This window comes from Dipodomys merriami, unplaced genomic scaffold (assembly GCF_024711535.1).
Source record: "Dipodomys merriami isolate MVZ:Mamm:240054 unplaced genomic scaffold, mDipMer1.0.p SCAF_1, whole genome shotgun sequence".
NCBI lineage: Eukaryota > Metazoa > Chordata > Mammalia > Rodentia > Heteromyidae > Dipodomys > Dipodomys merriami.
This window is the reverse complement of record NW_027202270.1, coordinates 42033507-42059175: the sequence shown is the minus strand read 5'-3', so window position 1 is coordinate 42059175 and position 25669 is coordinate 42033507. Positions and strand designations below refer to the sequence as shown.

Sequence of the window (25669 nt, the reverse complement as noted above, 5' to 3'; positions counted from 1 at the left end):
TCCGCGGTCAAAGGTGACAACTTCCGGCAACTGGCGCCTCCACTCCCTCCCCTTTCGGCTGTCACTCCAGAGAGTTCAGAGGCCTGAGTAAGGGCGTGCGCGAGGGGAGGGTCGTGCGCGGCGGGGGAGGGTCGTGCGTGGGGGTAGGGACGTGCGTGAGGGAGGGACTTGCGGAGTTGAGGTATGGATTCGGCGGGCGGGCTCCGGGGTGGTGGCGGAGCTCTTGCGGGCTGCTGGACGTAGCTGCGCCAGTTGCGTTGTGAGCGCCGCCTGCAGGGTGCTGGGTCCCGCGGGGTGCTGGGTCCGGCGGGGTGCTGGGTCCCGCGGGGTGCTGGGTCCCGCGCGGTGCTGGGTCCCGCGGGGTGCTGGGTCCCGCGGGGTGCTGGGTCCCGCGGGGTGCTGGGACCCGCGGGGTGCTGGGTCCCGCGGGGTGCTGGGTCCCGCGCGGTGCTGGGTCCCGCGCGGTGCTGGGTCCCGCGGGGTGCTGGGTCCCGCGGGGTGCTGGGTCCCGCGGGGTGCTGGGTCCCGCGCGGTGCTGGGTCCCGCGGGGTGCTGGGTCCCGCGCGGTGCTGGGTCCCGCGGGGTGCTGGGTCCCGCGCGGTGCTGGGTCCCGCGGGGTGCTGGGTCCCGCGGGGTGCTGGGTCCGGCGGGGTGCTGGGTCCCGCGGGGTGCTGGGTCCGGCGGGGTGCTGGGACCCGCGGGGTGCTGGGTCCCGCGGGGTGCTGGGTCCCGCGCGGTGCTGGGTCCCGCGGGGTGCTGGGTCCCGCGGGTTGCTGGGTCCCGCGGGGTGCGGGGTCAGCCTGATGGCCAGTACCTGCGGGCTTCAAGTGTAAGCCTGGGTTGCTAGTAGCTCTGACATCAATTGCAACATCTTTTCTCTACGGCTTTGCTCCTGTTGTGTGGAGATGGTCACTTTTGTCCTACCCTTAGTCCTCAGGTGAGGTTTCCCCAAAGCATTTGAATAAAAGTATTTAAAGTAGAAGGGGATTTCCTCAGGGTGGGGCCCTCGTTCGTTCTCAATAGTACGGTGGCTTGTGCAGAAATTCAATAAAGGTCTGTTGAATGATAAATACTCATTCGGCAGTGCGGTCAAAGTTTCACCTCGCTAGAGGCCAGCCCCCCCCCCCCCAACTGAGCAGCAAGTTCCTTACCCCTGTTAGTTCTGATTACAAGGCGCATATTATGACCTTTGGGTCTCCTTAGATGACCTTTACGTCACCAGTGGTTGTAGTTTTTATTTTTTATATATTTTTTATTTTTTAGGTCTTTGTTTTGTTTTGTTCCGTGATGCTAAGGTTTAAACTCAGGGCTTCGTGTTTGCAGGTAGGAAGAGCTCTACCACTGAGCCACACCCCTGCTCAAGCCTACAGGTTTTGAGTGAAGGTGGTACTAATACTCTGTGGGATCCACCAACCAAATTCTCTAACTGGGAAGAATTTAAGAATAAACCTTAGCTGCAATCATAGCTATTTAGGAGGTTGAGATCTAGAATACTGGGGTTCAAAGTCATCCTGGACAGAAAAGACTGGTAAGTCTTCATCTCCAAAATAGCCAGTAGGAAGCTGAGCTAGAGGCACGATTCAAGTTGGTAGCACATCACCTGAGCAAGTTGGAGGTCCTGAGTTAAAACCTAATAATACCAGCCCTTCTCCTCCCCTAAGGAATAATTCATTTGTTGAGGAATCTACTCTCACATTTTGAGGGCTCTACTATGTTATGGCTTGTTGGATTCTCCTAATAGACCACATTAGACAGTTTTTTTTTAATTGATGAGGTTGGAAACAGAGGAATTATGTAGCCTGTCAAAAGTATGTATTGCAGGAACTAACTGGATAGAAGAGCCAAGATGGAAGAAGGGTTGAAATATATTCAAAAATGAACAGAAAGAATTCTAACCTCTTTTCTCATCATAAGTTCAATGGTAGCAACACAAATATTAATAAAAATTATTCCTACCTCTCAAGGATCTTACTGTCTAGCAAAGAGATGCATGTAAGTACACAAATATAGTAGACCATATAGCCTTTACAACACTATATTAGGTGTAGAGATCCCAAATATAGAAATAGTGAAAGGAATTAAGAGAAGATTTAAGGAGAAAAAGTTGTTAGAGCAAATTTGTCCTGTAAACAAGAAGAAGGTACTCTTCATTACCCATTTTTGTATTGATTGGTGTGTCTGATTGACTCCTGTCTTTTTTTTTTTTTTGGTTAATTGGGGGCTGGAACTCAGGGCCTGAACTCTGTCCCAGAGCTTTTTCGCTCAAGGCTAGTGCTCTACTACTTTGAGCCACAGCTCCACTTCTGGATTTTTGGTAAATTATTGGAGATGAGAGTCTCACAGACTTCCTTGCCCCAGCTGGCTTCAAACTGTGATCCTCACACCTCAGTCTCCTGAGTAGCTAGGATTACAGTCGTGAGCCATCAGTGCCTGGCTTCTGTCATTCCTTTTACTTTTTAAAAATTTTAACTGTAGTATATGATATTTAAAACTTTAATGAACACTATTAGATATGACAATAATACCCTTTAGTTATAGAGGAAAACTGTTTTGTGTATACTTACAATGTTTTCTCTTTTTATTTTGAAATTTCCATATAATTTTTATTTCAGAATGGAGCCTTGTTCCTGTGACTCATTTGTGGCATTACCGCCTGCAACCACTGATAATAGGATTATTTTTGGAAAAAATTCAGATAGACTCTGCGATGAAGTACAAGAGATAGTTTACTTTTCAGCTGCAGTTCATGATAATTTGGGAGAGCAGCTTAAGGTAGGTGAAATACATGTCTTCTTAGCAATTTCTTTAGAAGTATAATAAAAATATTCTTATCATTAGCTACCAATTGGCAGAAGACTGTAGAAGCTAAAATTCAAGAATTTAAATTTGAAAAAGAATTTGAGCAGAATATAGAGTTCTGTCTTGTATTTCAAAAATTTAGAAGTTAGAATAACAATAAAATTGTTAACTCTTTAATCAAATATTTCAATGCTTTTATATGTAATTATATTAGATAAGAAGGGATTTTAAAGTCAGCTGATAAGACTTAGACAATGTCTTATAGACAATGTCTTATAGGAGCCTGTCTAGGAATAGGCTATATTTACAACCAATCCCAGTCTAAAGTTGAGGAGTTAGCATGCTGCGGGTGGGAGGCATTTACTCCAGACTAGGGATCAAGAATGTTTGAGTTGGGGTTTCATCTTAGATAGATAGGAAGGATTCTCATTGGTGTAAAATATTTTAAGGTTGATGCCTTTATTATTGAAAATTTTGATTTATTTACCCCCTTCAAAATGGCCATATCTTCAGAATGATGTTTTAAATTCTGAGTTTAGATAACTTCTTTTTTTAGTTTTGTGGTTATTGTATAACTTTTTCTCTTACAGTGTACTTACATAGAAATTGATCAAGTTCCTGAGACATATGCTGTTGTTCTCAGTCGTCCAGCTTGGTTGTGGGGAGCAGAAATGGGAGCCAATGAGCATGGAGTTTGCATCGGGAATGAAGCTGTATGGGGAAGAGAAGAAGTTTGTAATGAGGAAGCACTACTGGGCATGGACCTTGTCAGGTTATATTTTTTCACTATACAATTTGTCTAAATTTAAATTTTGGTATAACTTACCTAGTTTATTTTCCTACTTTCTCTCTTTTGGCTTTTATACTTTGCAGTTTATGTAAAAATGCTTCAGAGTACCAGCATGAACTTCTAGACTCTCAAATATTATTAATTGAGAGAAGAGAATTTGGAAATGATGATTCATTGGAAGTGCCTATTGTGCTTTATTAAAAGTTTAACTAAATCTCAGAATAGCCTCATAGAGTATATATTATTAACCTCAATAAGGTTAATAACAGAGATAAAGTAATTTGCTAATAAATTATCAAGATGGAGTTTGAACATATGACTTCAAAAAACTTGACTCCAAAACATTTATTGGCTTCTAAACTTTTTTTTCATAATACCAAAGTGACTTCAGAGGAAAAGTTTAAAAGTTAGATTTCATTTTATTTGTTAACTTGAAGGATATTTTACTTTGAATGTGAAGCAAAGTCTCAAAATTAAAATAAATTTATTTTAATCAGAAAACTTCAATATTTTTCTTTTAGACTTGGCCTTGAAAGAGCTGATACAGCTGAAAAAGCCCTTGATGTCATCGTTGATTTACTAGAAAAATATGGCCAGGGTGGAAATTGTACTGAAGGAAGGATGGAGTTTAGCTATCATAACAGTTTCCTAATAGCTGATAGGAAGGAAGCCTGGATTCTGGAGACTGCAGGGAAGTTCTGGGCAGCAGAAAAGGTACAAGGTATGGAAAACTCTGTGCAGAGCTTGGGGCCATTCTACAGTGCTTTTCATTTTTCAATAATCTATTACCATTTCTTTCTTTTAAAACTTTTAACTAAATTCTAAAATTGTATCATGAGGAAGTATTGGGGGTGAGGGAAAGCAGACTTTGACTAGCATGGGTGTTTGAGTGTTGGGGGTTAAAAGGGTGGAGGTGTGGGTATGTGTAGTACTAGGAATTGAACCTAGGGACTTAACAAGCCTCTATCTCTTGAGCCAATACTCCAAGTGCTCCCCTATCCCCACCCATTTTGCCATGTTGCATTTCATTTTTTTCCCACAATGTTAAAAAGTATATATTAAGAAGAAAACACCTATTTGTCAACTACTATATATAATAAATACATGTACTTTCCTAGGGTATAATTTAACCTTCCCTCTATAGTTACCTTCTTCCTCAGTCAAAACATAGGAAACCAACTTTGTCTCGATATTACTAATCTTAAACCATTTCTATTTTCAATAAAGAAAGGCTATACAATGGCTCAAATATTTCATTTTTTGAGATATAGTCTCATTCACTTTGCCTGGGCTGGTCTTAAACTGATACTCCATGCCTCTGCCTCCTAAGCACCTGAGATTACAAGCATGTTCCACTATGCCTTGCCTAGAAAGGCATTACAATAGTAGAATATATAATTTGTCATTGAGTAAAAGAATATAATTTGATTGGGAATTCTTTTCTTGTGATGGCTTCTTTATGATCCTGAATTACTATAATTTTTCAAATGGTGATATCCAGAGATATGAAATAATTTTAGGTAGTGGGTGAAAAACTTTTAACTTTTCCTCCTAATTATTAGTTCAGGGTTCTTTTAGTAGAGCATAACCTTATATTCAAGTATAATAATTTGTTTCTTGTGTACTTACCTCTTTGACCTCCTAGTTTTACTAGAGGAATAAGTTACATATGTAAAAGGTTACATGGGGGCTGGGAAGGTGGCTCAGTGGTAGAGTGCTTGTCTTGTATGCTTGAGGCCCTGGGTTCGATTCCTCAGCACCACATACGCAAAAAGAAAAAGAAAGAAACTTTCTGGTTGAAGACTGCTTGGGAAAAAAAAACAAACACAAAAGGTTACATGGTACATGACAATATATGGACAGATGGAGGCTATGAACTTTAGAGAAAGGAAAGGTAATCATGAGCTGGCAGAGTTCAGAAAGGCATCATAAAGCTGTGGAAGATTTGGATATATTTTTCACAATAGGTCATTGTCAGTTTTTTTTTTTTTAATTTAATTTAATTTTATTTGTGAACATACTGTACAGAGGGGTTACAATTACATGGGCAGGATAATGCGTACATTTCTTACCAAGCATTGCAGCCTCCTCCTTTGGTTGTCAGTTATTTCTTAACGATTTAAAAATATTTTGCTTTATACATTCATTTTACATATTCTATTTTAATAAAATAAATAATATATGAAATTAAGTTTAATCTATTATCCTTGTTGGTCTGGTTATCAATGAGAATTTTATTAAGTGTGTTGCATGAAAGAGAAATGAATAAACATTTTGTTGAAAAGGTCTTACCTGATCATGCAAGATGAACATTTGCATTGAGTCTAATTATCTTGTTGTAGATGAATTTTGCCATTGTTCTTTCTATTACTAAATGAACTCAAGAACTAAATTGTTGTGAATGTCCTCAGCACAAAGAAGTAATTTATACCTGAATGGATAAATATGCCAACTACAATGTAATCTGATCATTATACATTATATTGTTCATGTAGAAATGCCACACTATATGACATAGTATGTTTAATACTACGTATCAGTTAAAATGTATATATATTAATTTTAAAAAGCATTAACTTGTTAAACTATAGAGAATTATCTATTAGATGCAAAACTCCTCTGTTTGTTGTTCTGATTCTGCTATGACTCCTTTTATTTTTATAGTAAGAATATCCCAAGTATGACTTTATTAGAGTGATAATTGATTTGACCTTAACAGACTATCATTTTAATCAGTTTTAAAACCCTGTCATTTATCATCTGCATTATCTATTATCTCTTTAGAACAGGCTTTCATCTTTTGTATTTTAGTTGAAAATTTTTTTCAAGCTTAGTGCCATAATATTTTTGGGATTCTTATATTTTGTTTTAAACTTACTTATGATTGTATTTTAAAAAGTAATTCATAGGGAAGAAGACTGGTTAGAATATATAAAGAACCCTCAAAGCTCCACAGAAAGCAATCCAGTTAGAAAATGGGAAAAAGACAGCACTTGAAGGGACATATAGATACCAAACAAGGGCATGGAATGATGCTTAGCACCATTAGCCATTAGGGAAATGCAAATGAAATCCACATTGTGATATCACTAGACTTTTAGCAAAATGGCAAAAATAAAATAATCATATTACCAGATGATGACAAGATGTGGACTAAATCGTTTATACATTCCTTACAAAAATTTACAGCCAGCCACTATGGAAACAATTTAGTAGTTTCTTAAAAGGATGAGATGTGTAACTAATATAGCAGTTGTACTCCTGTGCACTTCTCACAAATAAATAACAATTTACATTCATATAAAAACCTTGACATAAATATTGATAGCAGCCTTCTCCATAATGGAAACAACTGGAAACAACTTGTTAATGAATGGTTAAATATAACTAACACATCTAAACCAGGAGATACTACTTAGCAATAAAAATGAATGAACTGTTGATAGGTATGATAAACTGGATGAATCTTTAAAGAATCATGATGTGTAAAAAAAAACCCAGAAGGTTATATATTGTATGATTCCATTTATAAAACATTCTTGAATGACATTTAGAGCAATAGAGACATACTCACGACTGGATGGAGGCTGGACGCTAGTGGCTCACACCTGTAATCCTAGTTACTCAAGAGGCTGAGATATGAGGATTGAGGTTCAAAGCCAGCCTGGGCAGGAAAATCTGTGAGACTCTTACCTCCAATAAACTACCAGAAAACCAGAAGTGGCACTGTGGTTCAAGTGGTATAGTGCTCATCTTGAGCTGATGAGCTGAGGGACACAACGTTCAACATTCTGGGCTGAGGCCCAGAGTTCAAGTCTTACATCTGACCAAAAAAAAAAAAAAAAGACTGGATGGAGTAGGATTTAGAGTGGAAGACAAATGGTTTGCCTATAAAAGGGCCATATGAGGCATCTTTGTCATGGTGGAAGTGTTCTTGACTGTATCAATACCAGTATTCTGCTGTGATATTACAGTTTTACAAGATGTTATCACTGAGGGAAACTGAGTTAAGTATCTCTCTGTATTATTTCTTAGAACTGCATGTGAACCTAAAATGATCCCAAAGAGTTTAAATTTTAAAATGTATTCATCTTTTAGAATATATAAGAAATGTGGCTAGCACAAAATTTAGAAGTATGTATTTGCATTTAAATAGTGATTAAGAATTATAATGTACAGATTGAGACTTTATGCTAAATGTATTTTTCCCTTCCCTTCCTTCTTTGAAATTAGAGGGCATTCGTAATATTTCTAACCAGCTTTCTATAACAACCAAGATTGATCGGGAGCACCCAGACTTGAGAAAATATGCTAAGCAGAAAGGTTGGTGGGATGGTAAAAAGGAGTTTGATTTTGCTGCAACATATTCTTACCTTGACACGGCCAAGATGACGACTTCACCAGGCAGATACTGTGAGGGCTACAAGCTTCTGAATAAACACAAAGGTAATTCTAGTATCCAAATAATACCAGAATAAAGTTTGTATAGTTATTATATAGGAGTGACAAAATCTATTTTGAAGAATTTGCACTAAGTATAAATATTTATATTTAAAGTGAATTTCTTCACGAATTTGTGTGTCATCTTTGCACTGGCGCCATGCTAATCTTCTCTGTATCATTCCAGTTTTAGTATATGTGCTGCCAAAGCAAGCACTAAAGTGAATTTCTTGTAGAAAGCATGTATTTGGGTCTTGATTTTGTTGTATTATAGCCATTCTGATAAATTTTATCTTTTAGTTAGAATGTGTAATTCTCTAGCATTTAATGTAGGCTGGCCCTGGTTCCACATCAGAGAGTAAGGGCGTACTATGAAGTCTTTCTGAACATAAGTAAAATCTTAGAAGAGATGCACAGAGAAACTTTCTAAAGACTCATAAAAATGTAAGATATAAGACAGAAAGGGAAAGAAACCAGAACTCAAAGTAGAAAAGCAAAGTTCAGTTGTGGTAAATTACATGTTTTGGGTTTTTTTTCTCCCTTTCTTTGGTTTCAAAGAATATCAGTCCTAGAACTGTGCACTGGGTATGGAAAGAAAGAGCTCTAAAAGAAAGAACTCCCCTTTCTGGTATGAGGAAAGGGGAGGTCAGCGCCAACATACCAAACAGGGAAATTCCCAATTATCCTTTTTGTTTTGCCTTGCTTTTTTATTTCTTTCTTATTCTAGGTCCTAAATAACTTGTCGTCCTAAAACTTCAATTCAAAAATGTAAATTTGGCTGAGCCCCTTTGGCTTACACCTGTTATCCTAGCTACTCAGGAGGATGAGATCTGAAGACCACAGTTAGAAGCCAGCACAGGCAGGAAACTCCACGAGACTTTTATCTCCAATAAACTACTCAAAAAAGCCAGAAGTGGCACTGTGTCTCAACTGTTAAAGTGCTTGCCTTGAGCAAAAGAAGCTCAGGGACAGTGCCCAGGCCTAGAGTTCAAGCCCCAGAATTGGCAAAAATCAATGGAATGCTATGAAAAATAATGCTTACAAGGAAATTTACAGCATTGAATACTTATATTAGACAATAAAAAAGTCCCAAGTCAGTATTATAGATTTCTACTTAACAAACTTTAGAAAAAAGAAAAAGGAGAGAAATCTCAAGCAAGGATAAGGAAAGAAGCTTAAATAAAGAAAGGACCCAAAATCAATAAAGTTGTTAACAAAATAATAATAGAGAAAATTGGTCAAGCCAAAAGCTGATTCTTCAAAAAGATGGATAACAGTTGATAAATTCATAAGCTAATAAAGAAAAAAAGAAGACACAAATTACTAGTATCATGCGTAAAAGAGCAATTGTCATAAATCTCACAGACATTATGAAAATCATAAAGTAATGCTACAAAGGCTTTATGCTCATCAACTGAATAACTCAAAGGAAATGAACTTATTTCTTCGAAGCACAGACCATCAAAACCTAATTTGAAATAGTTTAACTCTTGTTTTAGCAAACAAATATTTTAAATTAAAATATTGATTTTTTTCCAGAGAATAAACAGTTTGGCAACTCAAATTTCAATCTGTCAGGTTTTTTTTTTTTGGTCATGGAGCTTGAATTTCTTTTGTTTTTGGTCAGTTGTAGGGCTTGAACTTTGGGCCTGGGCATTTGTCCCTCAGATCTTCAGCTCAAGGCAAGCACTCTACCACGTGAACCACAGTGCTACTTCCAATTTTCTGGTGATTAATTGGAGTGAAGAGTTTCATGGACTTTCCTGCCAGGGCTGGCTTTGAACTGTGATCCTCATATCTAAGCCTCCTGAGTAGCTAGGATTACAGACATGAGCCACCAGCACCTGGCTGCTTCTACTTTTCTAGTGAAATTGGAGATGAGAGTTTTACAAACTTTCCTGCCCAGAAAGTCTAAATGGAGATGCTCAGCTTCCTGAGCAGCTGGGATTATAGCTTTGAGCCACCAGCACATAGCTCAGGTTTTTTTTTTTTTAATCCTAGCTAAGTTGTTATTCAGAATCAGATGGAGATTTAGGCACTTTATAGAATTTAGGGACTCTCTTCCTTGACTCTCCCCTTTATGTTGGAACACTTCAACATAATTTTCCTTTTGGGCAGTACTAGGATTTGAACTCACAGCCTTACATTTGCTAGGGAGGCACTCTACTGTTGATCCATTTTTTTTTTTGGTCGGTTGTGGGGCTTGAATTCTGGGCCTGAGTATTGTCCCTCAGCTCCTCAGCTCAAGGCGAGCGCTCTACCACTTGAGCCACAGCACCACTTCCGGTTTTCTATTGGTTTATTGGAGACAAGACACACTTTCTTGCCCGGATGGCTTTGAACCACAATCCTCAGAACTCAGCCTCCTGAGTAGCTAGGATTACAGGCGTGAGCCACCGGCACCTGGTTGTTCAGCCATTTTTTAGTACTTATTTTTTAGTTCTTTTGAGATAGCAATGCACTTTTTGCTTAAGCTTGTGCCTAGGTTTTGATTCTCCTATTTTATGCTTCCAGCTCTAGTTAAGATGACAAGAGTGGAGTACCACTATGTCCAGCTTTTCCTTCAAGATATTCTTGTGATCTCTTTTGTCCAGGCTGGCCTGGAATCATGGTTTTTCTGATCTCAGCCTTCCATGTAGCTGGATGACAGGTTTGTGCTACTGTGCTTAGCTACTGGTTGAGAAAGGGTCTAACTAACTTTTTGCCCAAGATGGTCTCAAACTGTGATTTTCTTGATCTTAGCCTCTCACATAGCTAGAATTAGACATGAGCCACTACACTAGCTTTTATAGAGTAACTTTTCTCCTTTTGCTACCAAGTAATTCCAGCAAATGAGTTTATATTACTAAATGTCATAATTTCTAAAAGGGTAATTCTACTAATAAAAACATGACTGATATACATTGGATGGATTAAATCAATTAGGAAGCATCTATTAAAAGATGGATTAGTGAGTGATTGCTATTTGCCTGTCAGGCATTATGAAACAAATGAGAGGGTTTTTTTTGTTTTTGGTTTTGGTTTTTGGTTGGCTGTGGGACTTGAACTCTGGGCTTAGCGCTATCCCTCAGCTCTTCAGCTCAAGGTGAGGCTCTACTGCTTGAGCCACAGCGCCACTTCCAAATGAGAGTCTTATAATAGTTATTTACTGCAGTAGAAAAGGTTCATGATAGAATATTTGTAGAAGCTCAGAATTACTAGAGAAAAAAAGGAGCAGAGGGGAAGGAAGAAGGAGGGAAAGGAAGAAGGGAGGGGACAAGAGGATCTATTTTTAATACTAGTTGGTTGACCCTACATATTTTTTTCTTCTCTCCAAAACTGTACAATAACTGAGGCTAGATATACTTCACTGGTAGATCATAGGCTAATCAATGCATGAGGCCCTGGATTAGCCCACAAAGACAAAGAGTATATAAAAAGCATAATCCTTCCCCATCCCCCTGATAATCTGATGATTTAATAATAAAGGCTCACATCTATATCCAAATTATAATAATCTACAGGTCTTTCATCAATTAATTATGTAAAACTAGCAACTATTCTATATTATGGTAATGAGTTTATACAAGTATATGCATATCTAATTTCTCCATATATCTCCATGACTTTGAATTCAAGAAAAATAAGTCACTGAATTAATGGATAACTTGTTATAAGGAATTCTATCTTTCTGTTAATTTTGAAAAACACTGGGAGAACTAAAAAGGGATATTTCTAAAAACAGCTAAGAATATTAAAACTCAACAATAAATCAAAATCTTACCATCCATACCTACGTATCTGATATATAGCTTCAATATCTAGTGAGATTTAAAAATGATTCAAGTCTAAACTCCTATAAATGGCAAGTTTTAATAAAAACAGTGTCTGAACCATAACACTGTGATAATACAGGTATTATAAAAATGCTTTTGGCATTCAAAACCTACAATTCTGAAAATGAAAGGAGGATTTACATGATCACTTGAGTAGGATGGCTATAAGTAATCCACTAGCAAGCATTGAATAAGTACTGAGACTACAGTGGCAGGGTTCAGTAAAATGAATGCAAAATACAGGTTGCAATTTCATTGCAATTTAAACTAGTTATTTAAAATACATGAGTGAATAGAAATACAATTTGGATATACATGCAGCACAGTTAATAACTATCAGGTAGGGATAGTTGGAAAGGAGAGAGGTAGGCTCATCTTACCTAGAAAAATAATAGGAAAAATTAACCATAATGTACTAGTAGACAATTTTCTGTGAAAGTATTGGAAAGACATTCTTTCGGTGAAACACAGAGAGCTAGATAAACTGTACTTCACACTTGGAAAAAATAGACTTGTTGAATACATCCATTACTGTAATCTTGTGTGCATTTCAAATCTGTGATTCGGTTATTTTGTAGTTAAACATAGCAGAATTAATTATGTCAATATAATGGTAATCAATTTGTCCAAAATTACCCTAAACATTAGGATTCTTGTTGTAGTCCACATTATTCATACCCATTACCCCCCTCCACCCCCCAAACCACCATACCTTTTTCTTTTCCCTACCCCTGAGCTATACTATAAGTCCTTTATCTGCTGAACTCAGGATCAGGCTTGTATCACAGTCTGGTGGCTTGCTGAGCCTCTCCTGACTCCTCCTTTGCTCTCACAGGCATTTTCCCCTAAATACTGTGGGCTCTGATATAGTAATGAGTCCCAGAACTCTGGAGGCTGGTTCAGTGAGTTTGAAGCCTGCCATCCTGGACTACATAGGCCAGCCTTGAGCTCAAGGCAATCAAACAAAATGCCTTTGCATTGACTCCGATGTTGTGCATCTGCTTCTCAGGATCATAGCACAAAAAGATAGGAGGCAGTAGCTGGAACTAAGTACTGTAAAGTCCTTACATTAACTGATAAATGGAAAATGACTCTTAAAATTTTTTTTCTTTTGGTAGTACTGAACTTTGAGCTCATGGCTCCCCCCTCCCCTCCCCCCCTTACTAGGCAAGCACTTTATTACTTGAACTGCTCCCTCTACTCTTTTTTTTTTTTTTTTTGCTTTTAGGAGTGGCCCCAAACTACAATCTTCTCAATCATCTCCAGAGTAGCTGGCATTACAGGCATACAACATTACACCTGACCTTTGTAATTTTTCTTTTTCTTTTTCCTTTTTCTATTTTTTTGTTGGTTGTGGGGCTTGAACTCTGGGCCTGGCTGCTGTCCCTGAGCTCTTCAGCTCAGGGAGAGCCCTCTACCAATTGAGCCACAACACCGCTTCCTGTTTTCTGTTGGTTAATTGGAGATAAGAGTCTCATGGAAGCCAGGTGCTGGTGGCTCACGCCTGGAATCCTAGCTAGTCAGGAGGCTGAGGATCTGAGGATCACGGTTCAGAGCCAGCCCGGGCAGGAAAGTCCGTGAGACTCTTATCTCCAGTAAACCACTAGAAAACCAGAAATGGCACTGTGGCTCAAGCAGTAGAGCACTTGCCTTGAGCTGAAGAATGAAGAGACGGTGCCCAAGCCCAGAGTTCAAGCCCCACAACTGACAAAGAACAAAAAAGTCTCATGGATTTTCCTGTCCAGGCTGGTTTGAACTGCAATCCTTAGATCTCAGCCTCCTGAGTAGCTAGGATTACAGGCGTGAGCCACCGGCGCCTGGCTTTGGAATTTTTCTTAAGATATTAATTTGAATTCAAGTTTTTTCTTTACCTCACAAGTGATTAGCCTATGATTCCAGCACTACTTATTAATTATTACTTATATTTTCCCTGATGACTTGAAAGTTAATCAATTAAATATTGATATTAAATATCAAGTTCCTAGTAGATTTACATATAAATTAGATTTATATGTTTGCTTAGAACAGTATAAGTATACAAAGTAAATATTCAATACTTGTTTTATAAGTTAACAAACAGTGAGTAAATTTACAATTTTTCTAAAATTAATATGACACATACTTCCTTAAAACTGCTTTTGCAGAATTCTCATGGTCATCTATATATGTTCAGTTTTTCTTTTCTTTTCTTTTCTTCTCTTTTCTTTTCTGTTTTTGTTGGTCGTGTGGCCTGAACTCTGGGCCTGGGTGCTGTCCCTCAGCTCTTCAGTTCAAGGCTAGCACTCTACCACTTGAGCCACAGCACCACTTCCAGCTTTTTCTGCTTATGTGGTGCTGAGGAATTGAACTCAGGACCTCATGCGTGCAAGGCAAGCACTCTACCACTGAGCCACCTTCAACAGCCCTATGTTCAGTTTTTCAAATGAATTTACCATATTTTTTCAGCTCATCCAAAGAATGTATTATTGAGGTTTGACTGGAATTGAGTTAATAATACAGATTATTTTAAGAATTGACATTTGATAATATTGCCTTTCTATTCAAGAATAAAAATCAAGTTATGAATTTATTCACATCTTTTTCTGTTTTCTTAGGTAGACTTTATTTTATTTTATTTTTTGGGGGTCTGGTCGTGGGGCCTGAACTCTGGGCCTGGGCGCTGTCCTTCAGCCCTTCACCTCAAGGCTAGCACTCTACCACTTACCTCAAGGCTAGCACTCTACCACTTGAGCCACAGTGCCACTTCTGGCTTTTCTTTTTCTGCTTATGTGGTGCTGAGGAATCGAACCCAGGGCCTCATGCATGCAAGGCAAGCGCTCTACCACTGAGCCACCTTCCCAGACCCTTAGGTAGACTTTAACAGCTTTTTTCATCAGCATGTTTTCTACCTTGACTTTCTCTTGATATAGAAATACTTCATCAACATTCACTTGGTGGCAGGAAGGGGAACAGATGACAGCAGACATGAATGATTTGATCTGTGACTTCTGGGTTGTAGGGACCAGTCTGGAAGCATAGGTCCAGCTAATAATCAATGGTATTGTTCACAGTTTCTTTCCTGTTTTTCTGTGGTACTGGGGCTTGAACCCAGGGACTTGTGAAGCTGTGCCCATAGCCCCTTGTTTCCAATTTTTTCTTTTACCACTGTAAATTATGTTTCCATTAGTTATACACACACACACACACACACACACACACACACACACACACACACACACACACACACACACACCACACACACACACACACACACACACACACACACACACACACACACACACTATAGGTTTAATTCCTTAAGTCATGAATTTTATAAAACATGCTTTTTAGAGAATGGGTTCATTTTTTCTAAGTTGTAAGTTAAATGTATAAAGTTATTTGTAATATTCCTTTATTTTTGTATATAGTCTGTCATAATATCTATTTAATTCTTGACATTAATAATTTGTAATTTGTGTCTCTTGTCTCTTTTCTTTGCCAGTCTAGCCAGAGGTTTATCAATTTTTTTATCATTACAAGAGACAACTATTTACTAACGACTTTTTTCAATTTTTCTATTTTCAATGTATTGATTTCAGTTCTTTATTTCCTTTCTTCTACATGCTTTGGGCTTTATATTTATTTGTTTTCTTTTTGTAGTAAAGTGAGAGCTTAGATTGCTGATTTTCATGTTGACTTATAAGTTTCTCCTGTTATTGTATATTTTTTACTCTAATTGAATTTGTTAATTTCTGTACAGTTCTTAATTGTTTGCTTTTGGTTATATGAAAATGGTTTTGCATTTATTTAATAGACTTATCTCACTGATACCTTATTTTTTTTTTTTTTTTTTTTTTTTGGCGGTTGTGGGGCTTGAACTCTGGGCCTGGGTGCTGTCCCTCAGCTCTTCAGCTCAAGGTGAGCGCTCTACCACTTGAGCTACAGCGCCACTTCCGGTTTTCTGGTGGTTTATTGGAGATAGGAGTCTCATGGTCTCTCCTGCCCGGGCTGGCTTTGAACCACGATCCTCAGATCTCAGCCTCCTGAGTAGCTAGGATTACAGGCGTGAGCCACCGGCGCCCGGCTTCTGATACCTTATTTTTAAAGCTTTGAAATATATATTTTCCAAGAAGATGATAACTTTGGAGCCAGCCTGGGTTACATAGTGAGATAGCAACAGCAACCAAAAAGTATTTTTGTGTCTGTGTTCTTCCAGCTCTTGGCCCTCATTTAAAATGTATTACTTTGAGTATCTCTTTTCTTTTGATTATGAGAATTGCTTGTTTATTCAAAGGAAAACTTTAAAATGTATTCTGAAACTTCAGGAAAGAGTTTCAATTTCAGTTGAAATGAGATGAAGGGACTTTACTGTCTCACATACACAGACATAGATCTCTTCATATATATCTTCATATAGGTACATCTCCATTGCCTGGGATGATGCTTGACATTTAATTAATATTTTAATAATTAACAAATATCTGAATGAATGAGAACCAGAGAAAAATCTCATCAATGTCTAGAAAATGTATAACCTAAGGACAGACTAGGATCAATATAGTCAAAAGATGAAGCATACTTGTACAGGAGAGGAAAAGGTGGTTTCTATTGAACTTAGTAGTAGGGTTTAATTTCAAAGAATTTTCACTTGATTCAGAGGAACTGGAAGTGGTAAATAGATGACATGTGAGAAGGAGAACAATGCTTTGGAGAACTTCATTGGGTAGGGTGATATTATTTTTTTGTCAAAAGGTCAATCTGACCCCCTAATTTGGGTATGGATATGTATAGAAAAGAGCAAAAACTGTCTGAAGATATGAACAACTTTTTAAGATTTTTTGGCTATATTTTCCAAATACCGAATTCTGAAGCTCTCTATAACAGGAACATAAAATACAATATAATCACACAAAATATTTTAATCATACATAACAGATGTTCATACTTTCAAAGTAGTCCAGCAAAATTGTGCCTATCCAACTTTCACTAACTAATAAAATGCTTTATCTTCTTTATTTCTTTACAAGTTTTAATTCATACTTTTATATACATGTATTAATATCAAGCATAGAAACTATAGAAAAATTTATTTTGTAAAATAATATCTTGTATAATATTGGAAACAAAAAGTTCATTGTTCTCTTTGTATTGGTTCTCATAGTAGTTGTTGGTATCATCAGTTTGTTGTTGACTAAATATGCCTTAAGAAATCCTGTAGGTGCAATAGGATTGACTGTATCTTTGCGTCACTGATTATTTTTAGGAAGTTTTTACCTGTTAGAGAATCTGGGATTTTGTTTTGTTTTGTTTTGTTTTTCCAGTATCATGGCGTTAACTCAGGGCCTGTCAGTATTGCTTGGCTTTTTGCTATAGCTGATGTTCTACCACTTTGAGCCACACCTCTAATCCTGTCTATTTTTTATTTAGAAGGAAATATCTTTTTGTGACAATGACATGAGTCTAACTACAGTTAGTACAAAGTTATTTATGGTCAATGTCTTTATACCTAAACCAGTAAATCTTGTTATATGTTATCAGCCGAGAAAGCAATTTGTATTTACAAAGCATAAATATATGCATACATATTTGATGGTTTTAAAAATTATTTCCTTAGGAAACATAACTTTTGAAACAATGATGGAAATACTCCGAGATAAACCAAGTGGCATTAACATGGAGGGAGAATTCCTGACAACTGCAAGCATGGTTTCTGTTTTACCTCAAGACTTCGGCCTTCCCTGTGTCCACTTCTTTACAGGGACTCCTGATCCTGAAAGGTGAAGCCACAAAATTCTGTGAACAAGCAAGAGGAGATAGGATGGGGTAGAATCCTTAGTATACTGATGATTTTGTCAAGCAAATTTTTTTTATTATACAAAGTAAATTTTTATATATTTTCTCTTCAGATTTGAGTTTGCAATTCCCACATGTAAAATAATTACTCTTTATTTTATGGATAAGGCCAAGAGATTCTTGTATTCAGTTATCCCTCCCTCCTTTTTTTTTTAATTGTGAAAATACCATACAGAGGGGTTACAATTACATGGGCAAGATAATGAGTACATTTCTTATCAAGCATTGTTGCCTTCTCCTTTGTTTCCCCTTCCCATCCCTTCCCATCTCCCGCCCACCCCCCCTCCTTTTTCCCACAAATCTATTTAACATTGTAAAGAAAGAACATGTATAAGTTTTCTTAAACTTCAGACATTATGACATTAAACAATTAATAATAGTAAACAACTTAAGCTATGTTGTCATTCTAGATTTACTTATGTATTCATATCTAGAAGATACATACATGGAAAACTTAAAATATAAATAGTTCCAGTTATATTTTAGGACTTTATAGACTATTTTAAATGCCAGACATGGCAAAGTTAGTGAGATCCTATCCAAAATAATAAAAAGACAAGGACTGAGGGCTTGGCTTGTGTAGCAGAGCACTTATCTAACAAGCATGGGACCCTGGGTTTAGTCCCCTGTACTACAAACCAAAGAAAACAAAACAAACACTTCAATCTTTCAGACAAAACATAATCTTCATTCTAAAACATCTAGGATTGTTCTTGCCTTGCAGAATGCCAAACTACTAGTTCACTGGTACTATTTATGCCCTAAGCTCTGTGTGCGATCTATGAGAATGCAAAGCTGAGTAAAGCTTTATCCCCTTCCCTAAATGGGATTCAAGTGTATCAGGGGAGAGGGTATGGCAGGACTGTCATTAGTAAACATTTCTAATTGGTGGGAATCTTCAGAATAATGCTGAATATAATTGTATATTTTGACATGCCAATTTTTCCAGGTCTGTTTTTAAGCCCTTTGTATTTGTGCCATACATTTCACAACTATTGGATACCAGTTCACCAACATTTGATCTTGAAGATCAGGTTAAAAAGAAACCACACTGCAAGCCTGACAGAAGACACCCACTCTACCAAAAACATCAGCAGGCATTGGAAGTAATACTTAATAATGAGGTATGAGTAATTATATTAATCATTATATCATTAAGAATACTTTGTGATTTGATCCATAGTTTGAATTTTGGAGTATTAGGGTAAAAAAAATGGGCTTAAAAATAATTTAGAAGCCAGGTGCCAGTAGCTCACACTTGTAATCCTAGCCCTCAGGAGGCTGAGATCTGAGGATTGAAGGTTGAAGCCCAGGTGGGAAAGTCTGTGACACTCTTATCTCCAATAAACTACCTAAAAGCCAGAAATGAAGCTGTGGCTCCAGTGGTAGAGCACTAGTCTTGAGCTAAAAAAGTTCAGAGATAGCTCAGGACCAGCCTCAGGACTACAGGACTAGTGCATGTGCACGCATACACACATACACACACACACACACACATACACACACAAACTTAGCCACTCAAACTATAGTGACTATATTACTTTTTTTTTTTTTTTTGTCTGTTGTGGGGCTTGAACTCTGGGCCTGGGTGCTGTCCCTCAGCTCTTCAGCTCAAGGCTAGCACTCTACTACTTGAGCTACAAGCCACTTCTGGTTTTCTGGAGAGAAGAGTTTCACAGACTTTCCTGCCCAGGCTGGCTTTGAACCATGATCATCAGATCTCAGCCTCCTGAATAGCCAGGATTACAGGTGTGAGCCACTGGCACCCGGCTGACTATATTACTTTTTATCTTTGGTTCTTTTAGAGAATTTAGTGTATTAAACATAGTAACAATAGCTAGCAGTTATTGAGCCCTTGTTATATCCCATTTCTTTTCATTTAATGTTTCCAAGTGCTTATTAAGACAGGTGCTATTATCATTCTCATTTTCCTGACAGGAATCTGAAACTAGGATTGGGTAAGAGTTTGCTTATTATATATCACACATCAAAAATTACAAAGCCTGGGCTGGGAAGGTGGCTCAGTGGTAGAGCGCTTGCCTTGCATGCATGAGGCCCTGGGTTCGATTCCTCAGCACCACATAAGCAAAAAGAAAAAAGCCAGAAGTGGTGCTATGGCTCAAGTGGTAGAGCGCTAGCCTTGAGCTGAAGAGCTGAGGAACAGCGCCCAGGCCCAGAGTTCAGGCCCCACGACCGGACCCAAAAAAAAAAATTACAAAGCCCCTGAAGTGTACTTAACCTGAGCTTTTTCTTAATCCTGCAGCTCTGACTAAAGTTAATTGAAAGTGATTTAAAAAAAAAATTCATAGACTTTTTCAGTTGTAGTTATTTATTTTGTTGATCTTTTTTTTTTTTACAAAGATAAGAAAGAATCTTAGTGTAGTTTTAATTTGCATGTCCTTTATGGCAAGATCCCATACACTTACAATAATGAGTTATATGTCTACAATGACATGTGCATATTATTTACAAACTGTAAGCATTATAGAAAAGCAATACATAATTCAAAATTTAATCCCCAGGAATATACAAGTATATTTATTTTCTGTCATAAGTTGATTTTTCTTTTATTGGATGTATTAGGTTTGAACTGAGAACATCACGCTTAAGGCTGACTCTATTTGAGTCATGTTTTCAGCCCTGGGGCTTTTGGTTGGTTATTTTAGAGATTAAGTCTAGAAATTTATCTGCCTGGCCTGACGTTGAACTGCTGTCCTTTAGATCTCAGCCTCCTGGGTAGCTAGGATTATAGGCAAGAGCTACTGGCACCAGAATTATATATATATATATATATATATATATATATATATATATATATATAATGTATTATATATTATAATATATATTATATATAATATATATCACATCATACCTCATCATTGCTCCCTAGCCCTTCATCCTCTAACACCAGGGGAGGGGGAGGGGGGAGTAGATAAGAAAATGAAAGGCTGTGTAAAGAGTCCCTACAATTAAGAAAAAGATTAACCATTTGTCTTTTCTTACTTATTTCTATCACCTGCTTATTTTTGTTTGCCTATATCTCTACTTTGTCAGGATGTATAAATTTACATTCTGTCTACATTTAATTGAACTAAATTAAGTTTCCTTCAGGTAATTACTTATTAATGCCTGTAGCATGTTTGTTGCCATACCTTTTATTCTCTTTACTATTTTGCTTACACTTAAGGAAAGAGCTCTTACAGACTTAAAATTTGCTAAGAATTCTTGATGCTGCTCTTTGTTTTCACTCCAGAACTCAGTCTAACACTCTTGTAGGTTTGTTGATGTGAATAGGGAGCAAGCACTAGCAGCCGCTTTAGCATGCTGACTATGGTCCAATCCACTGGGCTACTGGTATCGTCCATCTCCATTGCTTAGCTCATTCTCCAAACTCAGTATAGTGAAAACAGTAAGCCTCTGGTTCTCTGATTTTTGTGAAAGTCTCTTAGAGATACTATTTCAGGAGATTCTACTCTTGGAGCAGTCTCCGTACAGCCTTCATTGCTTATAATAGCTTAAAGTTTTCAGCTCTTTTTTCCTCCCATAATACTGTTTCTGGGAGGCAAGTTTTTTTTGTTTTGTTTTGTTTTTGTCAGTTGTGGGGCTTGAACTCTGCGCCTGAACACTGTCCCTCAGCTCTTCAGCTCAAGGCCAGTGCTCTACTGCTTGAGCCACAGCACCTCTTCTGTTTTCTAGTGGTTTATTTAAGATAAGAATCCCACGGACTTTCCTGGCCAGGCTGGCTTTGAACTGTGATCCTCATATCCTCAGCCTCCTGAGTAGCTAGGCTTATAGGTGTGAGCCACCAGTGCCCGGCTTGGGAGGCAAGTTTTGTAATTAAATAGTTCAATGTTTGTTAAAATCAATTGCTAACTAATATTTTAATATTGAAATAAAAACTTGAATGTGTTTATAATGAAGCGGCATTGCTGATTGTCAGTGTAAAAGTAGTGGGGAAGATGATAGAATTTGAAGGAAGCATCAATGATCTGGATTCTAGTTCTGACCCCATAAATAACTACTTTACATTTAGATACTCCTACTGATAGTTTTAATTTTCATTTCTTGATTACTACTGTGATTGGTAATCATCTGTGCTTATTGGTCATATTTCATCTTAAATGAGTTGGCTAATGTTTTCCTTAGCTTATTTCTGAATTGATTCTGGGTCAGATTCTGAGATATTCGTGTGTGTGTGTGTGTGTGTGTGTGTGTGTGTGTGTGTGTGTGTGTGTGTGTGTGTGTGTGTGTGTGTGTGTGTGTAAATTAGATTGTTTTATTCTATTTTATTGAGAAGGGATTTTTGTTATACATATTCGTGTGTGTGTGTGTGTGTGTGTGTGTGTGTGTGTGTGTGTGTGTGTGTAAATTAGATTGTTTTATTCTATTTTATTGAGAAGGGATTTTTGTTATACTGCCTAGCCTGACCTCAAAATCCTGGGCTCAAGTAATTCCCCTGTCTCACTCTCCAAGTAGCTGGGTCTACCAGTGTATACCATCCTGCTCAGCTTATATTGCAGAATTTTAAATCTCAGTTTGTTGGCTGACATTTAACTTTTTCTGGCAGATAAAAAATTTATATTTAGCCTGGCACTGGTGGTTCATGCCTGTAATCCTAGCTACTCAGGAGGCTGAGATCTGAGGATCACCGTTTAAAGCCAGCCCCAGCAGAAAACTCCCTGAGACTCTTATCTCCAATAAACCACTCAGGAAACCAGAAGTGGCTCTGTGGCTCAAGTGGTAGAGTGCTCTCCTTGAGCTGAAGAGCCGAGGGATAGCACCAAGGCCCAGAGTTCGAGCCCCATGATCACCTTGTTTTCCAAAAAGTTAAGAAATTATTTTAATACTATATATAGAACAATTTTATTTCCCCCACTAATATGAAATTAGTATTCTTCAAGGAAAAATGCATACAATTTCATATTTAAGTTTATGTGAAGAATCTTTGTGGCATTCTGCCCATAATGGTACAAGCTTTTTTTTTTTTTTTTTGTTGGTCGTGGGGCTTGAACTCTGGGTCTGAGCGCTGTCCCTCAGCTCTTCAGCTCAAGGCTAGTGCTCTGCCACTTGAGCCACAGCACCACTTCCAGTTTTCTGGTGGTTTATTGGAGATAAGAGTTTCATGGACTTTCCTTCCCGGGCTGGCTTTGAACCACGATCCTCAGATCTCAGCCTCCTGAGTAGCTAGGATTACAGGCGTGAGCCACCAGCACCTGATATGTACAAACTTTTTAAACTTATATATATTTTATAGTAACTGCTTTCATATACATATACACACAAATATAGATATATATACATATATATGTTTGTTTTCTTTTTTCTCTAGACCCTCAATGTGATAATTAAATTTGTTAACAATTTTTGATTGTTCCTTTTTGTGTTCAATGTGGCTCAGAGGTAGAGCACTTGCCTAGCATAAACAAGGCTCTGGATTCAGTTCCCAGTATCCCCATGCCCCCCCCCAACCCCCCATTGCTGCTTTCTGTAAGAACCACAGACATTTTTCTCCCATACTTGAAATAACAGATAAGTCATAGAAAAAAGTGTCATTTTTGGAAGTGGCAGTGTGGCTCAAGTGGTAGAATGCTAGCCTTGAACTGAAGAGCTCAAGGCCCAGAGTTCAAGCCCCACAACCAACAAAAAAAGACATTTTAATAGCTTTTTCTCTTGAACATTACTGTTTTATTTCCTTAATTTGCAACATAGAAGATCTAAATTCACAAAAATATCTTTTAGCAAATTTGCCCATATAAAATTAACAGAAAATTCTCATTTGTCATTTTAAAAAAGTTTCTTGAGGGGCTGGGAATGTGGCCTAGTAGTAGAGTGCTTGCCTAGCATGCATGAAGCCCTGAGTTCAATTCCTCAGTACCAGAAAAAGTAAACAGAAAAAGCCAGAAGTGGTGCTATGGCTCATGTGGTACAATGCTAACCTGGAGCAAATGAAGCTCAAGAGACAGTACCCAGGCCCTGAGTTCCAGCCCTAAGAGTGGCAAAAAGAAAAAAAGTTTTTTGATTTTTTTGTTGGCTCTCTATATAATTATTTTAATATTTTCTACTCAAATAACTAATACCTTGATCTCAGTGCATTCACTCAATAGAGAGCTGTGATTTCCCCAAAGAATTTGATTCCTTCTGTATCTATAGACTAGGGAAACCAGAAACCAGAATGAACAAATCTTTTCTGTAGATATGGGTTAGACTTTGGTTAAATTCATGTATGTATTTACTCTTATTACTTTGTTTAGGAAAAAGCCAGAACAATATTGGACCACATGAAGAAGATGGAGAAAGCATTATTTCAAGAGATGGAATCAGTACTCCAAAACAAGCATCTTGATATGGATAAAATTACTAATCTCTTTCCTCAGTGTACAAAAGATGAAATTGAAATTTATAGGTCAAATATTAATTCTTAGAAATTTTCCTCAAAGTCAGACTGCCTCAGTAAATGACATAAACCCACTTTGAGTAGCTCTCCTTATCCTTCAGTTGCATTCAGGTGATAGATACCTTGACTATAAAATTACATACAGTCTTGATAAAATACTGAGAAAGAAACCATTAAAATCAGACATGCATATTGTAGGATAGCCAAATGTTACTTCAAGTAATGTACTTGCATAATTATTATTATTTTTTTAGTCATAGTAACTTTTTTGTCAATAATTAGTATTGTTTTGCATATAGCATAAAGCATTATTATAATACATGGTTTATATTTATTATAATTCTGTACCATATTCAAATCATTTTCTCAGTTTTATCTACAAACTTATTTTGTCCCTGGTCATGCAAAATACCTCAGGTGGTGGTTTTTATTCCTTATGTAAACATTAACAAGAAAAATTCCATATTTACTTATCTTTAGCATTGCAAGGTATTCTGCAAATGCATTTTTACTAGACTCAAATATTTATCAGAACTTGGCTGACTGGTGAACCTATATCTCTACTCCTCTAGCCTCCCTTTCTTTTTCTCCCTCAGAAACCACAAATCTGTCTTCACAGTTTTGCTTTTTTCCAAAATGTTTTGTAGTTGGAATCATATAGTGTAGCCTTTTGATTGGCTTCTTTAACTCACTATTAATATACACTTAAGGTTTCTCCATGTTTCATGGCTTAATAGTGCTTTTCTTTTTGGAACTGAATAATACCCATTTTTGGATAAGCCATTACTAAAGAACATTTTAGTTGCTTCCAATTTTTGGCAATTTTAAAAAAATATATACATCTATGTACAAGTATCTGTGTGGATATAACTTCTCAATTCATTTGTGCAAATACCAACATGTGTGTAATTGCTGAATTGTATGGTAAAAGTATGTTTAATTTTGTAAGAAACTGCTGAACTATCTTCCAGAGTGGCCTCTACTTCTCATCTCTACCAGCAGCCAGCACATTGTCATTGTTTCAGATTTTGGCCATTCTAGTAGGTACACAGTTGTTTCTTATTTTAATTTGTAGTTCCTTAATGACTTAGGATGTTGAATACCTTCATGTTTATCTGCCATCTATGCTTGTTCTTCAGTAAGGAGTTTGTTTTGACCTTTTGCCTATTTTTATTTTTTATTTTTTTATCTTTTGTGCTTGAACTTAGGGCCTAGGCACTGTCCCTGAGCTTTTTGGCTCAAGGCTAGCACTCTCTACCATTTAAGCCACAGCTCCCTCCACTTCTGGCTTTTTAATTGGAGATAAGAGTCTCATGGACTTTACTACCTGGTTGGTGTTTAGGTAGTTCTTAGCCCCCTTGAATAGCTAGTATTATAGGTGTGAGCCACTAACACCTGGCTCTTGCTTTTTTTAAATCAGATTTCCATTTTCTTATTGTTAAAACTCAAAACGTTTGCATACATATATTAGTTGTACCTGATGGTTCCATTGTGACATTTCTATATATACTTAGAATGTATCTTGATTAGACTCAGCCCCTCCTCACTCTCCTTCATCCCCTACCTTCTTTATATATATATATATATACACATATATAT

The 25669-nt window shown here is 37.5% G+C and overlaps 2 protein-coding genes and 1 non-coding gene across 4 annotated transcripts; 1 reads left to right on the top strand and 2 right to left on the bottom strand.

Moving 5' to 3' along the window:
* The first annotated feature begins 23 nt into the window (after positions 1-23).
* Scrn3 (secernin 3) lies at positions 24-25669 on the top strand. Of its 2 annotated transcripts, none has more exons than XM_070020687.1 (8): positions 24-87; positions 2613-2772; positions 3390-3571; positions 4111-4310; positions 7823-8035; positions 17438-17600; positions 18626-18800; positions 23928-25669. In XM_070020687.1, the coding sequence occupies exons 2-8, from the start codon at positions 2614-2616 to the stop codon at positions 24096-24098; spliced, it is 1263 nt and encodes a 420-aa protein (XP_069876788.1). In that variant the 5' UTR covers positions 24-87; position 2613; the 3' UTR covers positions 24099-25669. The 2 variants fall into 2 exon arrangements, with proteins under 2 accessions (XP_069876788.1, XP_069876798.1); XM_070020697.1 differs by lacking the exon at positions 24-87 and adding an exon at positions 166-181.
* LOC138826529 (proteoglycan 4-like) lies at positions 62-2018 on the bottom strand. Its single transcript, XM_070022053.1, has 2 exons — positions 1957-2018; positions 62-821 (listed from the first exon to the last, which is right to left on the bottom strand). Exons 1-2 carry the CDS (start codon positions 2016-2018, stop codon positions 62-64), a joined length of 822 nt encoding a protein of 273 aa, XP_069878154.1.
* Positions 8140-8246, bottom strand: LOC138834769 (U6 spliceosomal RNA). Its single transcript, XR_011374255.1, has one exon. It is a non-coding gene; the product is annotated as a U6 spliceosomal RNA (small nuclear RNA).